The sequence below is a fragment of the Girardinichthys multiradiatus genome, chromosome 19, assembly GCF_021462225.1.
Source record: "Girardinichthys multiradiatus isolate DD_20200921_A chromosome 19, DD_fGirMul_XY1, whole genome shotgun sequence".
Classification (NCBI taxonomy): domain Eukaryota; kingdom Metazoa; phylum Chordata; class Actinopteri; order Cyprinodontiformes; family Goodeidae; genus Girardinichthys; species Girardinichthys multiradiatus.
In genome coordinates, this window is record NC_061811.1 from 14,663,489 (window position 1) to 14,684,187 (window position 20,699).

The following is a 20,699-nucleotide window of genomic DNA, read 5'->3' on the forward strand; positions in this document are numbered from 1 at the left end:
TATCCATACAGTGATTTACAGAAGTTTGCATACCCTTTGAAATTGTTTCAAATTTTGTTAAGCTTCAGTGTATTTCATCGGGATTTCATGTGATGTACCAACACAAAGTAGCACACAATTGTGAACTGCAAGGAAAAGAATGCACGGTTTTCAAAATTCTGAGAAATCCACATTTGTATTGAGCCCACCTTACTCTGTTACCCCTAAATAAAATACAGAGTAACCATTTGCCTTCAGAATTATGATGTGGAAAGAAAATGATACATGGTTTTGAAATTGTTTTACAATTAAAACCATTTGTATTCAGATACTTTTTACCTCTTTAGAGAGAAAAAAGATTCATTTTAAGGGTCCTCAAAGATTAAGGGTTTTTTTTTGGACCTGGAATTCATGAATGAGGGAATGTTGATGAATGAGTGTATAGATCTAGAAAAGCCCTGTTTTCACCCTCATAGGCTTCATCTTAACCTTTAAAATCAGAAGTTTGGAATCATTTATTTTGCTCTCCGAGTCAGCTGAATGGTGAAGAATCTCTGAGTGCTCTTGATGAGAGAGGGGAGGTCTCGCTGTGCTGTAAGACATGATGAGGAGAGGCATCTACAGGCTCATTTTGCTCCTAAAATGGTTCCTATGTACTCTCAGCTTCCATAAAGCTAGCAGGAATTCTCTGGCTGCATCCTTGTAAAGCCTTGTCAACTTCTGTGGAGAACTTCTGGGGACCACCGTGACATGAGCAGAGATTCCCTAAATAGTCTTATCATTAAATGTCCTCTTTCTGACTCACACATTGTTTATGCTGCACTGTCTCATTTCTCAGCAGTATTTTAACTTCAAGCTTTTCCATGCCTCTTCATGTCTCTGAATTACAAAAAGAAAGCAATCTTAATGTTTATGAATCACATTATCAATATTAATTCTGCAGAAACAAGTCAGCTGGGTGCAACATTTAAAACGTAATTACAGTCCTGCCTTAAAATAATAAATGTAACCGTGTATACATAGCAATAAGCTGTGGCTCACTTCAACAACATAAGGGTCCTTGTCCCTCATTAAACACTTGCACTGCTTTGTGTAAGTTTTATTATAAGCAACTCTGTCTCTTCTTTGGGACAAGAAGAAATACACTGATCAGAATTTTTTGTCTGATTTCTGATCCCTGATTTCTGTAAAGGTGTCGATTTTAGCTAATTTCGAAGTCACTTTAAGAGCTAAAATATAAACAAGTAAAGGAGCAACATTCTTCCTGCCATGAGCAGTCATTAATCATATATATTAGGGGCAGATGCTACATCATGCCTTATTTGTGAGAAAGCAGTTGCTGCTAAACAGAGTTGCTATGCACTGCAAAGCAATATATGTAGATCAGTGAGGAAAGTTCATGTTTGACCGTGGATTTTCTCTGTCACTGTGGGTTTACCTCTAACAGGGTGCAGCACTATGGGATCTGACACTGAAAACACAACCTGCTCTGCAGCAGGTTGGGAAAAGGAGATCCTAATTCCCATTTTACATTTGACGTGCATAGAAAGAGGAAATCTTCTGCAAAGTGTTAATTAGGTGTCTTCTGTGTTTGCGGCATTTTCTGCTTGAAGACGTTTGAAAAAAAAAGTTGTTTGATTTAAGAGAGAGAGAGTTAAAAGGCATTTTATGTGTACTCACCTGTCCTTCAGTAACTTCTTCTTTAAACTAAAAAATAACTTCTTTTTTTATTTAACAATCATTCTAGGGGAATTGGCAAAGATCCTTTAATATTCTACAGCCACCATGGTTGTTCAACAGGAATAGTAACCTAGTATGAAAGAGTGCATTACACCTTAACAGGTCTGTGGTGGGATTTTCCTACACTAGCCAATCACATTGAAGTTTTGCAAAAATGCATGACTCGGCTTCCTATCAACTGAACCAATAGAATTTATTCTTGCATACTGTAAACTGCAATTCCCAGGTGTGTTTCCTCATAGCATGGAAATCATGGATTTCCTTTATGCAGATTTAAGAATTTCTTGTAAATTTGTAATTTTACATTTATTTAAATAGTTTAGCAACAAAATAATGTTTATGACCTATAATACAATTTTGTAAACAAAGTTAGAAGTGTGCTTTAACAACTTTTTAGTCTTTAGTCACCATCACAATATTTGAAAGTTTTTTAAACAGTACTGTTTGTGATTGGCTGATTGTTTTTTTTTTTCAAATATTCTGAAAATTGATCTTTGAATGGAAAAAACTATTTTTAATAAGCAAGCTTCCTTGAGTTCATCCCCTGAGGTGGAAGGTAAAAATGATCAGTGTTTGCGATGACTCCATGACATAAGGCAAAAACAAGTCAGCAGCATTTCCATCAAAGAGCAGCTGAGGCAGTTAAAGTCTGACTCATCATTTAGATCTCATTCAGGTCTCTTATCCAGGCCAACACTCAGAAAGTCACGCTAACATACATGTGTCTAACACATGATATGACATATTACAACAAACATGAAAGGCAGCATAAAGCCTCAGTAGAAATGGAGCGGGAATTAAAAGAGATTTAATATCAAGTCTTGCTGTGCATAGAATGAATAAATCAATATTAGACTTGATACTGGACAATGTCTCAGCGAGTCCTGCTGTCATTTCCATGTTTGCCATGTACGCTACATGGTTTGTGGCACCTGTCTGGTGTGAACAGTGCTCAGGAAATATCCAAAGCTTGAGATGTTGTTTTATAATGGAACCCTGCTTTAAACTTTTCCACAACTTCCCTGACCTGTCAGGTGTGTTTCTTGGTCTTTAAGATTAATCTTCCTCTAATAGATGTGTAAAAAGATGGGAAGAATGACATTTTGTAGATTTCTTCAGACTGCTCCTCATCTTGTTATCTGGCTGCTGGTTTTAGCAGTGGTTAAGAAAAGTGTGTCAGAGTTTTAAAGCCCTAGTTTATTGTCCCTCTCAGCATGGACGTCTCATAACTTTCTAGTTAGCGACTAGTGGTTTCATGTTAACACATGGAGTGGAGGAAGAAAAACTTCACACATCCCCTCTCTGGACCGCTTTCTTTTTCTCAGTTTCTCAGCTCCTGTGCCACCTCTGCAGTCACACCAGAGGGGTACCTCAGGCGCCAGCCTGACCCCCACTGAGACTAACACCATTGGTCACGGCCCCTCTCTTCTTCCCCCTCCTTTTTTTATTCCAGACATGACCACCCCCCTCCCATCATTAGGTTTTACCCAACATACATGTAAAAAAAAAAAAGGCCTAAAAATAAAAGGGGTTGCTGATCGCAGGCTTTAGCTCACCTACTCCCAGAAGACCCCCAAACCTGCCTTTGAACAATTTTTTGGAGACTTCCCCCTCTTAAATCTTCAAGTAGGAAAGGTCCCCCATCATTGTAAAAAGGATGAATCTGGAAAAATGCAATAAATCTGAGATCACAGGCACTCTTTGGCCCTAGATAAATTCTTGCACCTCAGCCTGGCCCGCCGCACACATCTGCCTTGCATTTAGACACTTTTACATGGCAGGAGTCCACAAGAGCCTTCGGTTCCCAAGCTTCTCTGCTTCAGCTGAAACATGTAGTTATATGCCAACACACGCATGCAAACGCTCACAAAAAACACTCAACAAACAGAGCACAGGTTCCTAGCTCCAAAGCCCAGGCTTCACACACTCACACGTCTGGACGTCAACACATAGAGGCATGTCAAACTTTACAATGTGCATAAAATTCAGTTGGGTAACATGTTTACTGAGTCTGTGACATCTCAACCCTTAGAATTTCGATAACGCGGATAAACACAGCACCCTCTACAGGAGTCGTAGGTTGAGTCTCATCCTCTGTTTCATGATCTAGTGTAACGTTTTCTTCATATGTTGCAGCTCAAAAGGAGCATTCTGCTGAAGAGGACCAGCTCAACGCAGCCCAGAAAAGGTAGGACAGAAGCACAATGTAATGATATTAAGTTACAATAAAATAATTTAAAAATAATAAACCACACAATGTCAAAAATCATTCTTATGATCTGTAAAACAATCCAGATGTTGTTTAACTTTTCTTTGCGTTTCCATTTGACAATCTTTACTAGATTTAATAAAAGGAAACTAGATTTCTGTGCATTTCTTGGAATTAGGTTTTATTTAGAACCAACCCTAAAACACTAACTCAGGGTTAAAAGAAGAAATTATTAGAAGTATTTGTCAATGCAACCAAGAAATAAATTTTATTATTGATCATTGATAAAACTGAAATCAACTTGATATCTACTCTACTGATAAAATTAAACAAAAGAAACCCAACAAAACACAGGTAAAGAATTGATTCTGCCATTGTACTGTACAGATGTTTTAGGATAAGAAAGGATGGCATTAACATTTAAAAAATATTATTATCCAAACTGATTAAAGTCAAATTTTTACCAAGTGTATGTCTCTCATGACCCTTAAGGTTTATGACACAGATTTAAGTACTAATGTTTAGTTTTAATCAAAGACGCGAAAGAAAAAAGGATGGATTGAAACTCTGAGAAACATTTGGAGACTGCTTTTAGCAACAGAACCTCTACTCAAGAAAGATGTCTGAGGGCCTAACAGAGGTCTGAAAAATTGGACTGACTGGATTTCTGAAGGTGTGGAGTTCCCACAATTACATCTGTTAGCTTGGCAGACAGGGAAATCTTAGTGCAAAGAAGTGTTTCTTTACCCAAAAACAAGCCTGAGAATGTCAGACTGTTGGTTCTGACCCTGATCTTGGTGGTTCCTAACTTTGGATTCAGAACAAGGTTGGATATGAGGCAAAACACTCTTAAGGAAGTTACTAAGTGACCTGGAGCACAGGTTTAACATGTGGAGGAAAAACAAAACAAAATCTTGCAGGAACACTGCACTAAATTAGCAAAACATGCAGAGCAATAAAACATTTATCACAGCCAAATCCAAAAAGGTGACTCTCTGACCTGGTTGGGATCTTTTGTCTGGTTCTGTTGCAGCAGTTCTGGCGCTGAATGCAGCTGATGTGTTCAAGTGGTTCTGAGACTTTGAATTCATCCTTTTGTATTCTTCATTCTAGTATTAAACCAATATTAGACCAAGTGTTTTTATTTCAAACTGAAAAGCAAAATTTAAACCCACTTCTGCTAAATGAATATACCATATTGATATAAATAATAGTTACAATAATAAGAAAACCTTAATTAATTCACTATCTATGTTAATGCTTTCAGAAATATTTCTATAGAGCTGAATTTGTCTTTGTTGTTAAAGTGTAGCTGCCTACTTTCAGCCGGCAGTGAACAGCAATAAGTGGGGGAGGGGCAGCACTGTGCTATTCTGTTCTCCAATCACTTATGTTCTTTAGCATCTTATTAAAATTACTTTAAACAGTAGCAACGGTATGTAGGAATATACCTGAGGTTTTCAAATCTTAACCTTTTAAAACCTTTGTATACCCTGATATTTATAACCGACCCATACCGTATAGAGATTAGATTCAGTTGAGCCATAAAATCTTCTTCTTTAGTCTTCTGAGAGATAAGGAAACTATTCATAATGCAAGCTCGTCAAACAGTTTTGTTATTTCCTTGTTGTCAGACCCAAACCTCCCATCTCCAAAAATGCAATGTTTTAGGAAATTGGTAAAAAAAAAAATGTCTCGTGTTGTAATGTACATTCACACTGATTGGTCAAAGATACTTTTCACTGGATATTTATCACAGGAACCACAGTGAGTTGTGTAGGGTAAACAATAGTGTCAATTCTCACAAGAAGACAACAATGACTAAAAATGGAGAAATATGGGGTTTTCGATAGCACCTATTTACAATAAAGATTGCTCAGTGGAGGGGAAAAGAACTCCACACATCTGATTTTGATCAAGTATGAGACTAACTGATTTCTGAACATGTAATATAATTTAATGTAGCTTAGTCATGTTACAACCAGCTACAAAGAGTGCATTGGAAACCTGGCATATCTCCAACTTGTTGTTAACATAGCTGCTATTTGATAACACAGATGTTTAATATTTGTTGAGCTTATATTTTCAGGAGCTGATAAAGTTTCTAGAAAGTTAAAGAGGCTTCTTCATATTTATTTGCCTGAATGAAATTAAATGGATAATTTCACTACTACATTTAATGTTCATCCAGTATACACCTGTGCTAACCTTTCGGTATGTTAAAATTGACTTCAGAATAAATAAGCACGCCCCCATGCCTGAGAGAAGCACCAGTGGACTTCCACAGGAACCTGGATGCCCCAAACTTCCTCCTCTGCAGTTCCTGTCGTTCTTATCTGCTGTGTTTTACCCAGAAGACTTCCAAAAGTCTTCCCACGAAGCATCTTGATTTATGGGTTTAAGACACGCTGGCAGCCGCTGAGGTTGCTGTCTGAGCAAAATCCTCTCTGGAAGATTTCATATTGGAAAAAGATGGTGGAGCACACAAACAAAGCAAATAGATTATTTTGGCCATGTTTGGATAGAGAACAGGTTTGTTTGCTTTAAATCGTACCCCTCCAACATTCAAAATAAATCATGACAGCGAATATGGAAGAGGGTGAAAGGCACCGGACATGACTAATGGAACCTGTAAACAGTAAAAAAGAAAATTTGATTGCTTTGGACAACCTCATAACTCAATGAACACATCTTGCTCTTTTGAGCCAAGATCATCTCTAATGGGTAGCTACAGCTCCTAGCCTCTTCATTCTTTCTTCAACCTGGAGTAATATTTCTATCCAGTGAACCAGATTGCAATGTGCGCGTGCATACTTCTGAGCATGAGTGACACCATTGTAATGAAAGTGTTGAACCTAAATTGATCAAAAGGCTCCCACAGCTGACAGCACCTTTGCTTTTAATGGAGTTTTCCTTTAATTTAATCTAAAGAGCAGGGTGAGGGGCTGGCTGACTAGCAGAACAAGAGGGAGGTAGAGGTTTGTCTTTCTCAGGTTCCCACAGAGCCACCTCATAAAAGTGACACACTTTCTGATGAATATGAGTGTCAGTGGGCACTGCAGGCCCTGGGTGGGCTCACACATCTTAGCGATCCATGAACAAACTGTGGCAGTGACCAAATTACTGCTAAATGAAATGGACAACAGGTCTTTTAGAGCAAATGCATATATTAGGCTCAGCATGATGGTCCGAGCTGGATGCAGGGTGGGAATTATTATTCAGGATACAAGTACAACATGTCAGACTGCAGTAAGTTTAGGAAAATATGTGTTTTTATAGCTTAGTAAAATGAAAACTGCATACAGTTGTATCTGATATATATTATTAAATCATTACTTAAATTATTTATTATTTTAAATTTACTTTATAATTAGATTTGATGATCTAAACGTTGATTTCTAAAAATATAAAACAACTCATTAATGCATTACAGATTTTAAAGTACCCTCAGCTGTACGCAATTAGATTTGAGTTGGATGTGTTTACTTTTCTGCATAGCGCCTAGAGAGAATACATTTTCTTGTGATAAATACATGAAACTGCATTGAATTACCTCCAACTGAAGTCTAATTTACATTTTATTTCAATGTTATGACATTTTATGACATTAGAATTTGTTTTAAACTATCATAATAAAAAAATCATAATGATTTTTCCTAATAAAGAACGTAGTAAAATTACATAATTTCACTGGTAAAGTCACTGCAGAATTATTTTCCACCTTAGCAGTTATGATCATATGACATTACTGTGAATTTTCTTATCATATAAATGGACTATTTGTGTTTGAGATATGTTAAACCTTTTTTAAAATGGTAAAAAGAAAATTTTTGGTTTTTATTAAGCCTTTTTTTTTAACTCAGTGGTTGTAAAGTTTTTATACAGTATATCTACATGTTTGTTTATCACCAATTAAACCCGGAATTATTGGTTTGGTTTTATTTTTGTGGCTCCCAAACATTTCTAAAACATGGAGAATAAGGATCTACTTCTGAGAAGTGACATTAGGTATCTGTATTTACAATAAGATTTCTACATTATACAGCTACATGAGATCGTATTTTGATATTTCAGATTCTTCGATCATAACCTTATTTGTTGCGCAAGAGTATATATTGTGCCTTGCAAAAGTATTCACATCCTTCTTTTTAATAATTGGGAGACTTCTTAAGACAGTTGGTTGCACTGGCCTTCATTAAGGGGTATCAGAGTAAAGGAGGGTAAACAAAAATGCAGGCTGCACTTTTAAAAAATATGTTTGAACAATATTTTGAAATAATTCAACCTTCTTTTCACAATTATGCACTACTTTGGGCTGGTGTGTCATATAAAATTCCAATAAAATGCATTGATGTTAGTCATAACATGTGAAAGAGGTCCCAGGGGTATGAATACTTTTGCAAGGTGCTATAATTCCCATTTCAAATAAGTGGGAACTGCACAGACATAATAATTAAGAAAGAAATAGATTTGCTTTTTCTACAATACATAAATTCTTCAAACCAAACTGCCCTTAATTTTTTTACACTTAATGAGGATTAAATCTATGCCAAGTAAATTTCCTGTTTGATGATTAGTTGGCCTTTACCTCAGCATGCAGACCTAATTTGTCTGCTTTGTATTTGGGTCTCCACTGATGTTTTCTGTTTTTTTTCCCCCCGCAGTTCTGTCTCATTAAGTTTCCTTCTCCACCATCACGCTCAATTTCATTTGGCCCCGGTGCCACCTCTGCAGTCAATGTACAGCTACGGTTTTGGTTGGTGCAAGCTGGTGTGTTATATTTCACGCTTTGAGTGCCTTGTTGCTGAAAAGTGCTATATAAATAAACTTGACTTGACTTGACTGTGGGGTTATGTGATGAAATCGGCCTCTCATCTGCACTTTTGCTGAGTCAGCCAACAACATGCTGTTTACTTCTGTAATCTTTTTTACTGAGGAAACAAAGGAATGCAAAACGTTGCCTGTTTAAATATTCCCCTGATTCTCACGACTGCTCAGAGTTTTGTAATCGTTCTTTTTTTTTATAGCTGTCAGTGAGGAATGCTGGTGGTGGGCACTGCAGTAAACGCTCTCACGGCAATGGCTTTATTGTATAGATTATAGAAGTCTAGGTGTTTTTGGTTTGTTTGTTTGTGCACTTGCAAATAACAAAGGTCTGTATTACAGTACTTCTGTTTTTTGGATTACATCTGTTTTATGCTGTGTTTTAATGAATGCACAGGAGGCTCAAATTAAAATCTTTTAGATTGATTTGTGCAAGCTTTGACCGGATGACCCAGGGTCAGGAGAGGAGATTACAGAGAAGAGTTCCTGTTCGTCAAAGCAGGGTAGACCAGCTGCTAGGAAGCTACCTGTGACGGTCATCTGTTTGGTCAATTCAAACATCACCGAGCTGTCGTTCCCCCATCTTTCTGTAAAGGATGATATATGGAGCAGCCCTGACAAAATAATTAAAATGTAAAGCAGGCCTCTGCAGAAATTTCCGTATAAGATCAGCTTTTCAAATAGCCACCTAGCATCTGGAGGTCATGGCCTACCTGTGTCAGAGTGACAGAAAGCATCCTTTGAATGATGGCCCTCTTTTATCATACCCCATGACAGGCACAGCTTGAAAATGTCTTTCATGTTTTGGTCCGCAGAGAGAATCTAAAGCAGAACCCAGCTTTTCATGCCTTGTGTGCTGCTGAGAGCCTTGTGAGAACTTCAGATACAGTTACGTTTGGTTTAATACGAAAGGCAGAATATATTTTGTGCTTTTCTGCCTCATTCAAATTGTTGACTGACAGTGAGTGTGCTTTACATTGTTTTTACCATTGTGTGTGTGCCCATTCTGCCTAGACCTTCTGCCTACCCTCCTGAAGACTGCCAAGGTCAGTGCAGTAATAGAGCTAATGCTACTGCTGCTCCTCTGTGGCCCAGCAGGATTGAAATACTTAAATATCTCAGAAGACAGTGATGCTGAGCAGCAGAGGGGTTACTCTTACCTCAGTCTATGGCTGTCTCTTACAAGCTCTGGCCATATGTTTGGACTTTGAGTAATTTGTCACATCTAAAAAAAAATACATTTATTGATATATTTACAACATTTGCTGATACAAAACTTATGAGAATATCAAAGTGTTCAACAATTGTATGGCTTGCTGCCAAAACATCCAGAGTAAATTATTCAAAATATGAGCACAAGAATGTTTGTCTAGATCTTTGGGCTCAAGCTTAGATCTTATCCAAGATGCCATAATGTCAGTATCAGGTTGGCTACCAATATTGGATTGGAACAGGCTCATTTGTGGTACCTCCTTTACTTTTTACAAGACAGATTTAAGCTCAGTAACATTTGTTCCGCACAACAAAATGTAGTCATATGCTGTATTACAACAGATCAGCTGTGTACAAACTAGCATTTGTAACAAAGGGGGAGAAAAGATGTACTGCTGTGTTAGATTGGTTTCCTATTTATTTAATCAAGCATGTTTTTTTAAATACAGTGTGTAAGAGTGAAAACAGTCAACATTACATAGCTCTGCAGTTAAACAGGCTTAGTGATATTTCAAAACATAGGCAACATGATTACAGAGTTGAAATTTAAACTGTTGTAAGCATCTCATACTCGCCGTCTTCAACTTATCCGGGACTGGGTCACAGGGGCAGCAGTCTCAGTAGAGATGCCCAGACTTCCCTCTCCCCAGACACCTCCTCCAGCTCCTCTGGGGGAAGCGCGAGGTGTTCCCAGGCCGGTCGAGAGACATAGTCCCTCCAGCGTGTTCTGAGCCATCCCCTGGACCTCCTTCCAGTGGGATGTGCCTGGAACACCTCCCAAGGGAGGCGTCCAGGGGGCATCTGACTAAGCCTCTTCAGCTGATCCCTCTCGATGTGGAGGGACATCGGCTCTACCCTGAGTTCTTCCAGAAGGCCGAGCTCCTCACCCTATCTTCAAGGGAGTCCCCAGCCACCCTACGAAGAAGCTCATTTCAGCTGCCTGAAGCCAAGGTTCATGCCCATAGGTGAGGGTAAGACCAACCGGTAAATCGAGAGCTTCGCCTTTTGGCCTCCCAGAGTGCACCACAAGGGACATCGAATGCAGGTCCGCAAAACATGAACCCGCGAGCTCCCCGTAGAGGATGAAGAGCTGGTGCTCTACGGCCGGGGGAAAAAAAACACCCTGCTCCTCCTGAACCCGAGGTTCGACTATCGGAGTGGCATAGGCCTTCCCAGGGAGGCTGAACTCCTCCCAGGCCTGTGTTTTTGCCTCTGCTACGGCTTAAAGCCGCGGCACACTTATTCCTCAAGGTACCTGACAGCTGCCTCAGGAGTCCCACTAGGGGATGGCCTCGCGTCTCTCATTCAGGCTTGGCCCGGCCGGGTCCTGCGTGCAGTAACCCGGCCACCGGGCCCGTCTTTAGCATCTTGTATTAGTGATTGATGTGCTTAATGTCTTACCAGTTTTTCTATTTAGTAAATCCTTACCCTAACTGTGAGATTTGCAAAAAGCTGCTGATGTTTTCCAGTTCAGCATGTTCCACAACAAATTTGCTGTAATACAATCATCTATCTCTTATATACTGAGGTGTAATTCCCTATTGTGGTACCATGAATAAACATTTGACATGCCTCCATATAAAATACATTTCCTTTTCAGAAGCTTCTTAAGCTTATTCTGCCTTCATTTCGAAATACCTCGTTGATTCTAAATATAGCAAATGGAGTGTTGTATTTCACGTAACCTCATGCTTTTCATGCCGAAATTGCCAATCTTTTTTTTATTTTTATTTTGATCAATGTAAAATCAGCTGATGCCAATCAGTCACCATCCTATTTATATGTGCATCTCTAGTTACAAATCATGGGTTGCTCACCACAGAACATGTCAAAGATCACATATGCCTGTTTGAACCTTTGTCATGTTTCTTCCTGCAGGTTCCAGGATGTGGTGAACTATTTCGGTATACAGCCAAAGCCTGGTGAAAAAGAAGTCACTCCGAATTACATCTTTATGCTCTGGTACGAGTTCTGCAACGACTTCAAGAACTCCTGGATACGTCAAAGTAAAACCATCTCCAAGGAGAGGTGAGTTGGATTTCTGTTGCACAGTTGTACGGCTCATTTCTTTTGATGAAGGTACAGCATAAGTGGATGAAGGAGCAAGCATTGTATGATTTTTCCCAGAAAGATCAAGTGAAGGCTTCTCTCATCAATCCTCCAGAATACACGCACTGATGGAGCATATGTAAAGCAAAGCTTAAAAGTGTAAAACTTAATTTCTTGTACCTGTCATCGTAGATCTTGAGGACATCTCAAATTAGCAAAAAGCAAGTTGTTATTAAAGCACAGAGAGAGGCCATCAAAGAGGAGGCAGATGGGAGTAGCTGGGGCTTTAGTCTTTTTCTTCAGGACTGGGGCTTGAATTTATGATCTTTCCTCTGACCTGAGGCGTCATTTTGGGGATTGGAAGTGAGGAGGGGGCATTCCAAGGGAGAGACAGCAGACCCTCCTGGCTGCCGCCTGGCTTTACTGGCCTGTAGCCTTTAAAAAGGCTGCGCATTGAGGGAGGACTGATAAACACAGTAATGATGTGGGCGTCCAGCCTGAAGGTTCACAGACCTGCGCGAGCAGAAACAACTTGCAGCTTTTAAAGGAAAACAGAGAATAAACACTGTCCAAACAAAACTTTTAGGCTGTTGTATTTGATATCATGTGGAGTCCTTTTCATTCCCTGTGACATGGAGGAGATGTTTAATTTCCTCGCCATGGATCCATGTGCTCTGTCTTAATTGCAGTCGTGTATCACATTGCTCAAAGCTGACTGTGCTTATGCACAATTAACTTTACTTTAAATACTGTTTGCACACTCATAAAAACCAAGTTTTTTTTTTAAAGGCTTCCTCGTTATCTTATCAAACCACTGTCAATCTCAACAGCTTCTCACTTAGCGAGGCTTTCACTGACCACAAACCTAGAAGAAGATCTGCATGTGAGTTTAACCATCGTGAACTACATGCAGTGTAGTTCACGATTCACACCCATTAAATTTTTTCTCATTTTGTTGCCCTAACATAGTAACAGTAACATTGCCCTTAACATAGTAATTAAACATTAATAATCACTGAGATTTATTTTCAAAAATGTTCATAAACTAAACACTGAAATCCCTTAGGAATTGCAGTCTTTATGGATGAATAATAACCCTTACTCAACTGGAAATATACAGATGTACAAATCACTTTTGCTATGGTTTAAAGGTGCAAAAAGGCCACATGTAATGTCTGTTTTATTGAATTTTAAAGCCTACATTTACCATTGTTAACAAAATGTTTTGTTCCCACACAAATTATTGAAATAGTTTTATTTCCCAACGCTACTTTGATCATTTTTATTGGGATTTTATGTCATATGAAAAGGCAAAACTAATTGTCTTATGAAACAAAATGATTAATGGTTTCAACTTGTTTTTGTTTTTGTTTTTTTTACAAATAAGAATTTAAAAACGGTGGCTGGCATTTATATTCAGCCTAAACTGACAGGCCGGTGGTAACTCTGGAAGAGCTGCAGAGATACACAGCTCAGGAAAATGCAACAGTTGAAACAATTTGTCATGTACTCCATAAATGTAGATGTTATGGAAGTGTGGAAAGAAAGGCATAAAAAGTAGCAGTTGCTGCTTGTCACATGTCATGTATGGACACGGCAAACTTGAAAGAAGGTAGTCTGGTCGGAAAAGAACAAACTGAAAACAAAAAACTGGCCTGCATGCAAAATATTGTGTCTGGAGAACAACTGAAATAACACATCACCATTAAACAAGGTAGTAGCAGAATCATGCTATGGGGATTCTTTTCTTCAGCAGGGACAGGAAAGCTTGCCAGGGTTGATAGGAAGATACATGGCACCAAACACAAGGCAATGCTGGAATAAAACCTGTTGCAAAAGACTCCTGACTGAGGTGAAGGTTCGCGTTCTATCAGGACAATGACCCTATACAGCCAAAGCTGCAGTTTAAAGGTTTAGTTTAAATCACAGGTGTCAAACTCCGGTCACCTGCAACTTTTAGATATTCCTCTGCTTCAACACACCTGAATCAAATAATTAGATCATTAGCAGGACTCTGGAGAACTTGACTGCATACTGAGGAGGAAATGCAGATATTTATGATAACATGGCCTAGTCAAAGTTCATACGTAAATCCAAGTCAGAATTTGTGGGAAGACTTCAAGATTGATGTTCACAGAGATTATTCATCAAAATGACTGTGCTTGAGCTATTTGGCAAAGAAAACTGGGCAAGTAATTCAGTGTCTGGTTGTGCACCCCTTTGTGTGTGTCCTTCAGAAGCAAAACCCACTAAAATACATTTTTCCAAAAGTATTTGTATGTCTACTTTTACATGTACATGAACTTTGATGACATTCTACTCTTAATCTATATGTTCCAGTTTGTTGATGGACTCTCCATTGTCAGCAATAGCAGCTTTAACTATTCTGTAAACATCTTCCACAAGGTCTAGGTGTGTTTATAGTTAGATGAGACAACCAGAATTGCAGCCTCCACTTTAATTCATCTCAAATGTGTTCAAGAAGGTTGGAGTCAGGACTCTGTGCAGGGCCGTCAAGTTTCTCCACACCTGCATCCATGGAAGTGATTGTAGGACCCAAATGTATTGATTTGATGTTGTGACCCAATACTTTTGGCAATATAGTGTATAAGGTTGTTGGTGTGATATGATAAAATTTCAAAAAGTTAAAGGGAAATAAATACATTTTCAAGGCACTAGGCATGTTATACAAGGGACACTTTCATGAGAGGATTCTCTTCCATATGGCCTGTTTTAAATGGTCTTATCATTTTGAATCATTGTATGTATTTTTGTGTGTTTGTTTTACCAAAGATTGAAGGAAGCTCAAGAAAACATCAAGAAGATCACGGCAGAAAAAAGAGTGGAAACCAAAAAGATTAATGCCAACAGTCTGGTAAGAAGTAATATTTATTCACCCTCAGTAATGGAGTTTCCTAAAAGCTGCCTCAGTCTTGCGTCAGCGGTGAAATCAATACTCTTAATCTTTATGTTGCTGTTGCCAACAGAAAGAGAGGTTACGGCAGAAGGAAGCCAACGTGTCGTCCAGCTGAGGGAAATTATGAGTGGCAAGGCAGAAGAAGAAAGATTGCAGCGAGGAAGCGTGCAAGCCCCATCCATTTTACATTTACCACCTGCCTCACAATAACACAATAAAACCTGAGCAGATTTACTGTTGTATCTTTGCTCCACTAACAGCAGCCTCGGCCCCATCCTCCACACCCCTCCCCACCTCTATGTTGAGCTTTTTTGTGCTCATCTGCAGCAGCCAACACGGCTGAAGTGATGGGACTCTTGAAGGCCAAAGGTTGACCTCATTCATCCGGCATGCCATGACCTCTGATTGCCCAACTAAGGATAGGTCTCCAGGGTTCACTGGGATTCTCAGCAAGCTCCACAAGTTCCTCCTGGATCTCCAGAAGCTGTGGATTGTCACTTTTCTAAATTTTATCAGACAGCTTACATGAGAAACTGAAAAAGCTCTGACAGATTCACAGTTTTTAAGCCCTTGGTGGTGTTGTAGGAACACACTCTGCTTCCTGTCTCTGTCTTCTTAGAGGTAAATCCGTGTTGACAAAACAGATCTTTCTTTCTCAGAGCAGGAAATTAGCAGCTTCTTTTGCAGTAGGTAACGTGTTTGATTCACCCCGCCTCATTAAGAAACCTCTTGCCAATGCATCATGTCGTAGGAACCGTGCGTCTTTGGAGCAATATGATGAATGATCTACACTTTCAAGTGCAGACATGGATTCCTCGAGTATGGATTACCGTGTACAAGTTGTGCATGAGCACACGGACGATTCGCTTTGTTGTGTGTTAGACTGCACCTGACTGTGCTCCGATGGGTGGCAGCCAGAGGCGGGTGGCAGCTGGCAGCGAGTCTCGGCCCCCTAACACACACAAACTCATAAAAACACCAGAAGAACTCAACATCTCCTAGCTGTATGCTTACTTGTGAATAAAAGAAAGAACTCTACATCACTGTGCTGTGCACCGTTTTAAGCACTTTCCCGCTTGCAGTAGCTGTATGCCGTAGCACTACACTCCCTGTTATGATGCCTGCGTGCATTTTGTTCAGCCTGCTTGCACTCCTTTCTTTTGCACCTCTCTTTATGCAAAAACGTTATCTTTAAGAAATCTAATTTTAATGTCATAATAAAGCCATGTTAGAATATACGTTCTATTTTAAAAGTAGAGTATTAACATGAGTTGTATGTACAAATGTGTGATGTAACTTTTTGTCATTGAAGAAAAGTCTATTTATGTAAAGAAAAATGTATTTCATGCCAAAAAAAAAAAGAAAAATACAGCAGCTTTATTGCTTTTTGAGCTTGCCTTCTCATTGTAAGTTTGTTGACTAAGAAACTTCTTGATAAATTAGAAGAAAAATATATTTTCACATGGATGCTACTTGTATGTTGTGCCATATCTGAAGCGGGAAGTAATCAGAGCTGCCTTTTATGCTTAGATTTGTGCTGCTAGGGTTGTGTTTTGGGTAACCAAGACGGAACATGACCTCAGATGAACTTCCATTAATAGGATTCTCCAATTCCCTCTGTACCCTCTGTACTTTGTTTTACAGGTGTCATTTATTTTTGTATGGGAAATCTAAAGCCTTTAACAGTTTAATGTTCTTTCAGGTGGCTAGGAAAACAAAAATGAGCTGATGTAACTTGTACATCGACTTATCATCAGCAGTTTCACATGTAGGTGCATTATTTTTATGGAATTGTTTTAAATTTCAAGAATATACTCCTAAATACCAAGAGAAGCCATCTGGGTGAAGATGTGCACTCTGAAAGCTGTTGAAACTATTTGATTTTTTTCTTCTGTCAACTGTTCCATTATAAAGGCCTGTACCATGTAAATCTGATACTTTGAACTGGCAAAAGGGTTTGATCATTCTTAAAACTGCTGGACAGTAAAATCATTTGTGAGAGTCAGAATAAAGTCTGGCAGTAGAGCATTTTTTTTGACATTTAAAATTGCTCCTTGAAATCTGAAATTAAAAAGTTAAATTTGAACAAAAGGAATTTCTTTTTTTCAGAACTATATTTTTTAAAAGTTGGAGTAAAACTATTTGTTTGAGGACTTAATATAGACTAATAAAGGTATTTTCTTTGGTTTTGTTTAGTCTTAGACCCATTTGAGTAGGGTTGCACAGTTTACTGCAAGTACATCCCAGTAGCAGTATCACCATATGCAGCATTATCGCAAAAGACTGTTTGGAATGCAGTATTTGTTACTGGCCATCTTCCAAATGTCAGAAATTCCTGCTTCCCGCATCAGTAAAATGTTTAGCGTCTAATTGCACTAGATGCCCAAGATGCTGAAAGTAACCGATGATGGGCAAAGTGTTGAAATGATAGATGTGAAACCCAGCAGTGAGGAAAATGTGGACTTACTACTGATATTGTCATTGCAATATTTAACGTTAATATCACCATTGCATGATTTCCTAATGCCCTGCAGCCCTAGTCCTGAGCAGATTTAGACAGTACCTTCCTTAAAAACATTACAATAGGATCTTTTAGAAATGCAATGTTGCATCAGTTGCAGGAAGCAATAAGAAATCATCTCGGCTCAGTTAAAAATGTAAACAATGTGATCTCATTTAAAAGGATTGTTAGATTTCAGAACAGAAATTCCAAGGTTTGTGTGGTTAGCAAATTTAGCCAATAACTAAAAAAAAATTACAAAGGCTTTGTTGAAATGCCTCAACCATATAAAGCGATTAGAAATCCACTTGTTTAAATTAGGTATTTTAAAAATGTACCAATGTAATCTTCACTTGTAAAATGGATTACTGTTGTAATTCAAACTAAAATCTCAAGGTTGGGGCAGTAAACTGATTTATACCTAAAATACAGTTTTTCATCATCTGCAAAAAGTTTTTTAAAATGTACATAGTTAAATTACCCAAATTAAAAATGATTAACTCAAGATGTTTCTCAGCAGATATTTTCAGTTAAGATTGCAAAAATTACAATTAGTTCCAAATAGTATGCAATAACAGCCTTTGTTTATTGAGTTTTAATAGATAATTTAATCAAAAGGAATAAACAAACCGGTTAAATCAAAACGGCTTTACATTTTAGAACAATTTAGCCTCAATACTAACCAATACTGTACAATGTTTTTATAAAAATGAGTCTGTTTTACTTTAAAGGCTTTTTAAATAGACTCCAGACATGAAAAAAAAAAGAAATATTTTACCAGTAAGCTTCGAAATTCACAGAAATCAGTTAGGTTAACCTCAAAAGATTCTTGAAATGTCGAAATAAAAAATAATCACATTTTCATTACAAATCCATTCATCAAACTCCACACAGTGGAAACATCCAGTTCTACAAACATAATGCGTTAAATACAAGATTGGATTGGGAAAAATACTCTTATTGGAGTGGAGAAACAGGATTTTTACTGTTCTGTCTCGTTGCTGCTACTGTTGGTAAAGTAAGGAAGCCGTGCGCAAAAATACAAATGTGCCCGTTTGGAGTTAGCGTTTCCGTGCATTGGGGTTTTGAAACTAACGAGGAGTAAAACATCTCTGCTCAATGTTGCATGTCAGTTTTGTTTTGTTTGTGCAAGAGGAGAATATTAATGAAACGTCCGTGTACATCTCCAGATGCAGTCCGGCGCTCCAAATCTACCAACAACGTCTGCCGATTATCGCAGCGTGTTCAGTCCAGGTCTATGGAGATACAGCGGCACTGCTTGACGCGCTGGATGCGCTTCTTCTTGGTGGGAGGCTGCTGGTCCGGACAGTTCAATGTAAAAGTCATGGTGGTGAACCGCTTCGGTTTGCAAAACGAACAGGACTGGAATGCGCCCTCCTCCTTGCGGATGTGCCTGGGGATGTAGAAGGAGTTGCACTGTCCGTAGCAGAAGCGGTTGATGATGGTGCGGCTGATGCAGCCCTCCTCGTGGATCGTCTGCTTGAGAGGCTGCGTTTTGCACCAGTCCCGTTTCAAATACTGCCGCTCCGTCACATGTAGAGCCTCCTGGCTGGATTCCAGCACCTCGTCAGCGGGTGAGGATGAGCCCGGCCTCTGGCGGGACCTGGAACCCGCCTGCGGGGGCTGCGGCTGCTGCTCCGATTCGTTCGGGTTGTTTTTGTCAGGATGAGGAATGGCCCCTTGAGAGGCTCGGTTTCTTTTTGAATCAGCGGGAGATGACAGCAGCCCGATGATGAAAACCATACTGCACAGAGTATGCGCTGAGACGGCCATCCCTGGAGAGGATACAAAATAATCACTTTTTTATCTTTGGGAGCATTACGCACAAATGTCGATGTTTTTACGCAGCGTAAAAACGCACGGATATAACTTATTTTATGTTTGCAAGCGCACAAAAATAAGACTAAAGAAAAACGCAATTCAAATGTCTGACTTAGCCAATCTAAATGGAAAACCTGCCCTGTTATCAGCCCGCATTTTGAGCAAACATCTTCCAATCTAAATATTAGAGGTAGGCGATGGTGACATACCTGGGCGATTCTCCAGATTCTTCAAGGGGAATGATGAAATCCTGTCAGTTTTTCGCCTCTCTTGCACCTACAGCAGTCGCCTGGACTCTGGTGGTACTCTGGTTAACTGGGAGACAACTCGCTCCATAGACGGGGGGCCAACGTGGGGGTTTAATACAAATTGCTCCAGCGCCGGACTGTCTCCCTTTTAAATGTCTGAGATGTGCACAATAGTTATTGGCTGAGCGCGTCGTGGAGAAAATCAAGACAATCCGCCCCCTCAACACTTCGCTGAACCCGCTTCAAGAGAGCAGACAACCGAGGGGTACCGAGGACGGGCAGGGAGGAGGATGAAGAGGAGGAGGAGCAGAAATAAAGCAGTGGAAAAAGTGAAAGTAGCCTTCTTTTGATAAACCATTATTATGACATGCAAATGGCAAATGCACAGAACCTGTAAATTATTGCAGCTGGAACTCTCTAAATGCCTAATAATTATTCTAACGAGTTAATAGATAATGAATAATTAATAAGATTCAATAGTTTAGTGATTATTATTGATCTGTGTGTAAATAATGTATTCTTACTTTGTATTTTAATGTCAGTGAGCGCTTTAATGTTGTTTAGTAAATTATATATTTAAAACTAAAATGAAATCCAATTATTAGGGTCACCTTTTAGGGTTATTCTCTGTAACCATTTGAAGCTGTTATAACATTGTAAAATAACATTTAAAAGAATAATGTAAAATTGATCAAATCCAATACAAATTAGACCAACATCTTAAAGCAAGCAATAAGAACTGGAAAACATAAGAATACGAGAATTATTATTTATTTGAAGCAATTTGCGCATTTGTAGAAACTTGATAACAGGTTCAAGTAATTAGTCACCTGTTTAATTTTAAAGATTGTATGTTACGTCAAAGCAAGACTGTTAAGTTTCTTCAGATCATGTTTTGTACTGTGTACCGGATAACGAAACAGCCCATGATTAGGGGTAGAATGTTATGTTCATTATAAGATTAGACCTCTATGATTAAAAGTTACAAAATTCAGCAAAATCCACATTTTTCAAACCGTGGTACAAGTACTACTGGTAGTACTTACACGTTTTGGTGACAATTATTTGTAATTAATTGTATTTGTCAAAATTCCAAATGTTTCCAGACTCACATTTCCAAATTTGAGGCCACTATTACAATTTTCAGTGTTTAAATACAAATGGTCATTCTATGTTTTA

At 38.8% G+C, this 20,699-nt stretch overlaps 2 protein-coding genes across 2 annotated transcripts in view; one reads left to right on the forward strand and one right to left on the reverse strand.

Annotated features, from left to right (window-relative positions):
* The window catches only part of LOC124855600 (formin-1-like), an 89,685-nt gene extending 72,727 nt beyond the window's left edge, over nucleotides 1-16,958 (forward strand). The window contains exons 16-19 of the mRNA XM_047345571.1: nucleotides 3,856-3,907; nucleotides 11,843-11,992; nucleotides 14,807-14,888; nucleotides 15,001-16,958. Coding sequence (XP_047201527.1) covers nucleotides 3,856-3,907; nucleotides 11,843-11,992; nucleotides 14,807-14,888; nucleotides 15,001-15,045 — 329 coding nt within the window. The 3' untranslated portion in view covers nucleotides 15,046-16,958. The remainder of the gene's footprint in view (nucleotides 1-3,855; nucleotides 3,908-11,842; nucleotides 11,993-14,806; nucleotides 14,889-15,000) is intronic.
* Nucleotides 16,959-17,992: 1,034 nt separating this feature from the next.
* grem1b (gremlin 1b) lies at nucleotides 17,993-19,673 on the reverse strand. Its single transcript, XM_047392894.1, has 2 exons — nucleotides 19,482-19,673; nucleotides 17,993-19,226 (listed from the first exon to the last, which is right to left on the reverse strand). The coding sequence occupies exon 2, from the start codon at nucleotides 19,222-19,224 to the stop codon at nucleotides 18,676-18,678; it is 549 nt and encodes a 182-aa protein (XP_047248850.1). The 5' UTR covers nucleotides 19,225-19,226; nucleotides 19,482-19,673; the 3' UTR covers nucleotides 17,993-18,675.
* Between the last annotated feature and the right edge of the window lie 1,026 nt (nucleotides 19,674-20,699).